Genomic DNA, 8,498 nt, shown 5'->3' on the forward strand with positions numbered 1-8,498 from the left:
TATAAATATTTTCCGCTTGTCATGATCACTTCACGGTTTAATAGCAAAATATAATGAACTCCCAAGGCGAATATTGTCAATTTTGACAGCCACTTGGATATCTCTTCTGTCATGTGGATTGGTGAGCTCGAAAAAAATCTATCAAATCCTCTTGAAATATCAACTATAATGAAACAGTTTACTCCTTATTTCGTCAAGAGTTTAACCATAGCATTTTCGAACAAGAATTTTATTTAATAAAGTTACATAAATCCAAATATATCTGTATTATAAATGAATTAACGAATTCAAAGATAAGTTAATAGAATAACTCAACTGACTACAAATAAAGAATGTTGTATAAAATGTCATGTTGAACTTTTAATGCTTATCGGTGGTTAATTTTAAGCAATCTACATTCACATACAGATGTTATGTTTACAGTTCAATGTGTAAATTGATGTTTAATTACGACGTTGTGATGTAAATCTACTTTGTTGACGTATATGATAGAATATAAGGATAGATATGATTATAATTAAAACAATGATAATTGGTAATAATGTACTAAGTGTTGCAATGAATGCATATTGAATATTTTGTGATTTCTGATTATTATGAATAATATTATTATTATCAATATTAAATTCATTAGGCTCCTCCCAACGACCATTAATTTTTCTAATTATATTACCATTTTTATCATGTATTTCATTTGAACTTGATTCAATGAAATTGTTTGAATCCCTTAGTTTAAATAAATGTGAATCAAATGAAAGCTATTTTCAAAATAAAGAAATAAAGAATAGTTGTATGGTAAATATATGTCTATAGAAGGATAGGAAAAGAGTGCATCATAAAGTGATTTGAGACTTCAATTATCAAGTGAGTTTACGTAATAATCAGTGGGTTAGGGAAGGATCGAAGGATGAAAATAAATTACGGGTCATATCTGTTAAGCGGACAATTGTCTTTCATAATTCTGACCTGTAAATTTTTAGAAAGGAAACATTTATCAAATTCTGAAGTAGATACCTGTCTCTACCCGACATGGATTGAGCTCCACTGGTCACGGTTTTTCACAAGAACTCCAGGAATTCATCTTGAAGCCAGTCATTAATGAGTACATAATGATTATGATCAGAATGGGGATCTGTGGAGACTGTAATAATTTTAATAGCTGAATTAATGAGTCGATGTAAGCTAGACCACCATTGAAAATCTGGAAGTGCTGGACAGCATTTTCGTCCTAGTATGAGACTCATCAGTAGTGCACATCCACGATCCCACATGCGGGACTCAAATCCAGGAACTTTGGTCTCGCGCGCGAATGTTTAACCTCTAGACCGCTATTAAAGTGACTACATACATCCAACTAAATCGTACCATAAAAATAAATATTTTAAATGATACTTCCAGATTACTGGAGAATAAAAAGAAGTAAATAGTTTAAAAATTAATCTTATTAAATTGTAATGAGAGCAGAGTAAATTTTAATAGAGTGATACACATTGTTTATTTACGTTACCAAGATAGTTGAGTATTAATCATCTACATTTCCCAAATACAAAGGTTAAATTAATCCACCTAGTTACTGTTGTTTTCAACCAATCTAAATAGGATGAGATTATTCTGTTTATTGATTATTTCAACTAATATTTTAAAAGAATCTACAGCTCATAGGATGATAATTCGATTGTACACAATTTAGTTAGTTTGAAGTAAATGTATTCTATAAAATTTGTAGATAATTACCAAAATACCTCTGTGGGATGTACTTGAAAATTATAAATGAGTGGTTTAATTTGGTTGATTAAACAATATTTTGTTATGTATTTAACTTACAGCATTCACTTCATATTAATTATATATTGTAGTGTCAGTTACTATGTTAAGTCCATATACCCTATTCTAGCTTTCTAACAGGCCAATCTATTCGTTCTTCTTGATTCACATTTTGACCTTGTAACTTATTCGCTTGTCAACCTTGACTACTTTTATGTAAGCGTATGTTTCGATAATGTAATAAGAAGACGAAGATTATCAGAATTATGTGATATATTAGCGCAATACATTTCGAACAATCTGATCACAAATATACTTGTTAAGAGCATTTATATATATACATCACCTTACCATTCAGAGGTGATTCAAATAGCCTTTTATTGAAACAAAGACTTAAATCAGTTATCAACAAAACGTATGGCGCAGCAAAGGTCATTATCAAAGAAAGAACAAGGTGCATGCTTCATCCCAAACCTAAAAGAAATGAAAACGATTGTGCCACATCCCACTGTGTTTACCAACTTAAATGTATGTGTGTGGTCACACATACATAGGGAGGAGCAATCGTGATCTAAAAATTAGGGTGTGTGAACATGTACCAAAATGGTTGTAGAAACAAATACAATCAAGTGACCCAATAAGAGTAGAGGATAAACATCCATCATCCTCTGTTGCTAAACATATAAGTGAAAAGGGCCACAAGATTGATCTAAACTCGGCCTTTTTGGTTTTGTATAAATTTGTAAAAGGGCGTATACGAAAATTCAAACCCCCTTTGTGTTCAAAAGCAGTTTGTTCTTACCTTAAACCTACTCTGGTAATATTGACTTATTATCCAGAGTGATTAGGTTTCGAATTGTGTTCACATTATTATTACTCTTATTATTATATTTATCTCCTCTTACCCCATTTTCAGTCTAGTTGACCTTTTATTTTTATATATAAATGCTCTTAACAAGTATATTTGTGATCAGATTGCTCGAAATGTATTGCGCTAATATATCACATAATTCTGATAATCTTCGTCTTTTTATTACATTTACACTTCTTATCCTATTCATCACATGTCTGTAACTTATTTTTGTGTGACTATAAATATCAATTAACGCTTGACTAAATGGAGTTGGCTTACACGCCTCCTCCACTGCGAGTCACTTCGTATCGCTCTCTTCTCTCCACTTCTCCGATCTTTTGTCTGGACCAACGAATGTATGGAGTATACGTATTCGGAATTTATTTCCGTATTCGATTTATTTAATTCCGTTATTCAGCAATAAGATTTAAGTCAATGAAATATACAAGGACAGCCGACATGTGTATTTCGACAACAATCAATCATATGATTCAGTTGGAGTCAGATATGGGGCCATTAAAATATTTCATTGTATTTACTAAAAAAATGCATATTATCTGCAATTCAAGCTACAAGAATACATTGGAATTCAGTGGATTTATTACTTTTTTTGTAATATGCTTCAGTTTTAACAGTGATAATGAATGTATGATTTGAGTCAGTCCCCAATCTGTTTAAACAAAACAAGGACAATGGTGGAATATTAACCATCCAAGTTATCATCGAAGTGTGATCAATTCTAGTTGGTCTGTGTTTAATGAGAATTCTATATGATTACTATATGCTCACTTAGCTTTGTCTAATTTTCATTCATTTTATGAAAGGTGAAACGTCTACTTGATTATCAGATTATTGTATTGTGAAAAAAATTATCTCCATATTACTTCACCAGTGTGATAAGTGGCATTTGAGGTTAGAACATTTGTGTAGATTGTAGTTATTTGAACATTTCACTATAAAACAATGATCGCCTGTAGTGGAAACACTATATAGTTAGTTTTAAGGTACTATGTAGAGATGATAAATTTACCAATCAGACTTTGAACTTTTATTGATATATGGATTATCCACATCGAACCCCTACATTTATTGATACATTATCCTTGATAACATAGTAAACTGGAAGAAAAGATAAAGACACAGGGAAAGACATTGTTTTAAACCGTTCAATCAGTGACTTTTAAGCAGGAGTTTCACACTTCCTACTTGATTTCCCTAAAATAATCATAATCTATGGTTTGATTTGACTAGAAATCAATCACAATTCTATCAATTCACATCATTTTTGTCTTTTTTTTCCAAATCTTGATTTTTAACATTATCTTATACTTTTTACTATAGATCGCCTTTATTTCTTCGAAAAATATTTAGTGAGTTTTTCAATATTTCCTTTACCGGGAAAAAAAACTCGTAAATCTACAGATTCCTGTTTATATAACAGTATGAAGTTATAAAGTGATGATCCAAAACTTTGACAACTCAGTTACCAAGTTGTCTTTTACTTATGCTTTGAACTATGCTTTTTATGTATAACCAAGTTATATTACTCTATTCTTCAAATCAAATTTAGTAAAGAGGTATGTAAACATACATTTCAGTGGTTAAAAATCAAGTCATTCATAATTTTAAAGTGCATTTCTACCGTGTAATACACTGACTAATCACGTTGTTTTTCTTATGTTTTACAACTTAGTACATATCCTGGTTTAATGGAATTTAATGGATGTAATTAATAAACAATGTGTTTAAAATACACTAAAATAGTGTTCATGTAATTATGATCTAAATACACCTGATACATAATCTAGTGTCGTTTACTGTGTTAAGCCTATACACCTTGTTCTAGCTTCCGGACAGGCCAATCTATTCATTCGTCTTGAGTCATATTTTGATCTTGTTAATTATTCGCTTACCAACCTTGACTATTTTTATGTAAGCGTATGTGCGTGAATTTCTCATCTTAATCATCACATGTCTGTTAATTATTTTGTGTGAATATAATTATCGATTAACGATTGATGAAATCGAGTTGGCTTACACGCCTTCTCTTTGCTCGTTTGTCTGGATCAATGATTGTACAAAGTACACTTCTTCGAAATTCGTTCTCGTATTATTTAATTCCGTTATTCACTAACGCGATTTAAGTCGACAATAATATACGAGAATAGTCAGGATGTATATTTCGATAGCAGTCATTCAATAACAATCATTCATACGATCAACCTGAAGTCAGATCTCGGGCCACTAAAGTAGTGGGCCCGACGTGATGAGTAGGATAAGACGTACATATACATACGCTGATATAAAAACATTCAGAGTTGATAAGTAAATAATTGACAAGGTCAAAACGTGACTCAAGAAGAATGAATAAATTGGCTTGTCCGGAAGCTAGAATAAAGTATATGGGCTTAACAAATTACCGACACTACGAAACACTAAACTTAAAAAAGTATGCTCACACCCACGCCTGTGCAATTACAAAATGGAATCAACCTTTAAATCTGTGGTTGTGCTTATTTTGTCATTTTTTTCTGTGCATAATCGACAATTACTTACTTCAGTCAAAATAGATCTACCATATGGATCATTTGAAAATGATGGTAATTTCTCTTCTTTTGTATAAATCTGTAAGAATTTGTTAAACATGTATGCATATTTATGTTGTTGTGTTTACAGTGTTTTTGTATACATGAATATCACCTTTCATAATAAAGCCACAGTTTTATTTTAAATTGAAACAAATAAGTACACTGAAAATTGAAACATTGATTAAATTCATTGGCGTTACAATTTGATATTTATGGTTTTTCTATAAATAATGACCATCTTAAATAAAGGAAACATACAAAACAGATCAAATCACATACTGGGATCATCTACAATAACTATCCGTTTTGTACTTTAGCATATACAACCTTCTTGGTATTGTTGTGAAGCTGAATGAATAAGTACGAAATGATATATGAATAATATATACCTATCTACTACTTATTTTGGTGTGGCTTATTGACTATGTTCAGGTGAAAAGACTAAATCATGGTTTCATTTCATGAATTGACTAAGAGATGAAATGATACATGTAGGATGATGCAGATTTTCTTATCTGTATGCAACAAATCAACTAAATGGATACATACAATACAGATTATTGGCCTCAGAAAGTTTATCTAGTTTGCTAGGCATGTACATATACATATATGTATTTAGGGTATGAGAGGGAGATTTAATTCAACAGTATTCGTCCTTTAGAGTAGAACAACAAATTATTATCTTCCATCAGTGTAAACGTACTTTTATGTAAATCCATACCTTCGTTTTCATTTGTTTTACAGTTTCGAAATTTAATTCTATACCTTAATTACAAAAGTATTTACCGATGTCTGTATAGTGAATAGATAGAATTATTGAATATAATCTCTTAGTCAAAGATTTCTCATCTGTATAAATTTCATAAAATTAAATCCAAAGTAATTATTTTATTTATATTTAGAAAATATTAATCAGCGCTTACTGGTAAAATAAATGGAGGCCGTTTCAATTGACGTCTTACTTGTTCTTTTAAGAAGTTTGCTTGAACGCAATAATTTACCTGTCAAAATATTATTATAGAAATAATAATAATAATATTTTTTAAGAGTAAGAATTCTACTATTTCTATAATAAATTTTATTTGTTTTAGTTATTGGTAATTGTTGTATAATAAAAAAAGTATAGAACGAATTCAAATCTTTCATTTCAATATATCCAGGACACGCGTTTCATTCTATTTGGGACTCATCAGCTAGATGTACCTGCATCTCAGAGTTGATGTTCACTCTGGATTCCACTGCTAGCCATTATCCATCTTTACATTAAATGCTTGTGAATTAAGGCTATATCGAGGCAATATGCACAGTATGTACATATGCCAATAAGGGACTAATCAATTACAGTCCTAAACACCATTGGGTAGATTCAAACAAACAATATCAAGTGAATTTAGATATGCTGTTTATTTCTCATCATAGGAGTTTTTCTGTTTTTAATGATCAAGTATTATTATTATTAGCCTTATTCAATATTATATTTTTGGTACAATATGGAGTTCTCAGCGCAGAGTATTTCAACAAGTTTCCATTTCTTATTTCTTGATCGATCCTGACGATAAATATTGAGTGATCATCAATTATTTGTTAGCAGTTCAGGAATCGACATCTGAATAATGTACATTCTTTTCAATGTATATTGCCAGAAACTACAATGTTTCTGATTGTGCTCTTTCCTAACTCGTACTGAGAAAGGTCGTGAACTTTTCACAAAGGCATCTGAATAGGCTGTGCAATTAATTGACATAATGATCTGTTGAAAAAAACAAGAGTCAGATAACGTGTTGAAATATCTAGATGGCAGGAACAGGTAACCCAAATATTCAAACAGGCCGCCCATATGATCTTGTATTCGGTTAACTCTACAACAAATATATTATAGGTATGGTCTTAATAAATTGAAAATAAGCTGGTACGGTAAAGAGAGAGTTATATGTATGATTTAACTACATATTTCTTATTTACTCTCTAAGGATGTGATTTTTTCTTTTATTGATGAATTCGGTTGATGATAATTTTATTACAAAGGTCTTACAATGTAAGAAATATTGCAATTAATAAATGCTGCTGTGAGTATAGTTTTGGGGACTATTGAGTTCTTATTAAGTTTACTGGGTTTCATGAAGCTCGATTCCCGCTTACAGGATCGTTGATGAGCACGTCTGACGAGTCTTACGTAGGAGGAAGCGGCTATCCAGTTCTTCCACGTTTTGACTTGTGGTTTAACATAAATCGGTTCATGATTTCAATAAAATGCTGTTGTGTTGAGTTGAATACATAATTCAGTGTGTGCATTAACTCAAAAAATTACTTTATTATGAATTTTAAACGTATACAGATTGTTAACGCAGTAACCATGATCAAAGGATTGTTCAATTAGGTGCTACACTTTTAAATAATGTATGTGGTATTTCATAAATTTTGATTCTTATTTTAAACCATGCTAACTAACAAGAACTCCTATGTACATTGAAGATCTCAGGATATGAAAAATTCTAAATAAAATATATTTGACAAATTAGTGTTTCTCGTATGCAACTAGTTTCAGAACGATTTCTAAATTATATTAAGAGGGTTTTTTATCATCCTTAATAAGGTATTCAGATGATCCGCATATTCTTGTATAAAAGTCCAAATGAAGGACTGAATGGAAATGTAATTAAATTGGCTTCCCAAACTATCACTATGAAATTATTAGCAAAAATGGATGTTGGCGAACAGTAAAAACTATGACGTGTGTTTCTTCCTGTTTGGGACTCGTCAGCTGGATGTATTGGCATCCCACAGTTCATGTTAATTCCGAGACTCGTACCCAGTACGGTTTACTTTAAACGCCATTGTATTATTCACTTAACTAATGGGTTCAGATAATCACTAGCTTGTGCAATAAAGTGAAATTCAGTTCACTTGTATTAGTTGTTTGAAGTTTCGCGCTGATGTTCACAACTAGAAATGATCGATATCTTTTGAGATATTTGTATCCTTTAACGATTTCCTCGATAGTCCCACTAAAATCACAAGCATTATACGCAGAGATGAATCCAAACAATCAATGAAAAATTCATGTTCTGTACAGAAATATTTAGAATTAATTAAATTTCAAAACGATGAAATAGGTAGAAACATCATAATCCATTGTATGAAAAAATGGATCCACATAAAAATGAATAATTTCTGTCGAATCTAGAATTATATTAACCATGAATGATTTGTTTAAAGCTTTATTACAAAACAAAACAACTCCAGTCAATATTTTTCGTCTCCAAATTTCAATAAAATAATCTTTATTTGATTGA

General features: G+C 30.8%; 1 protein-coding gene across 1 annotated transcript; it reads right to left on the reverse strand.

The window, feature by feature from the left end:
• Positions 1–443: 443 nt before the first annotated feature.
• MPEG1_4 (macrophage expressed 1) lies at positions 444–5,263 on the reverse strand (the record flags this gene model as incomplete). Its single annotated transcript, XM_051218801.1, has 2 exons — positions 444–758; positions 5,174–5,263. The coding sequence occupies 2 exons, from the start codon at positions 5,261–5,263 to the stop codon at positions 444–446; spliced, it is 405 nt and encodes a 134-aa protein (XP_051072016.1).
• Positions 5,264–8,498: the final 3,235 nt, after the last annotated feature.

Source organism: Schistosoma haematobium, chromosome ZW (genome assembly GCF_000699445.3).
Source record: "Schistosoma haematobium chromosome ZW, whole genome shotgun sequence".
In the NCBI taxonomy this organism is placed as follows: Eukaryota; Metazoa; Platyhelminthes; class Trematoda; order Strigeidida; family Schistosomatidae; genus Schistosoma; species Schistosoma haematobium.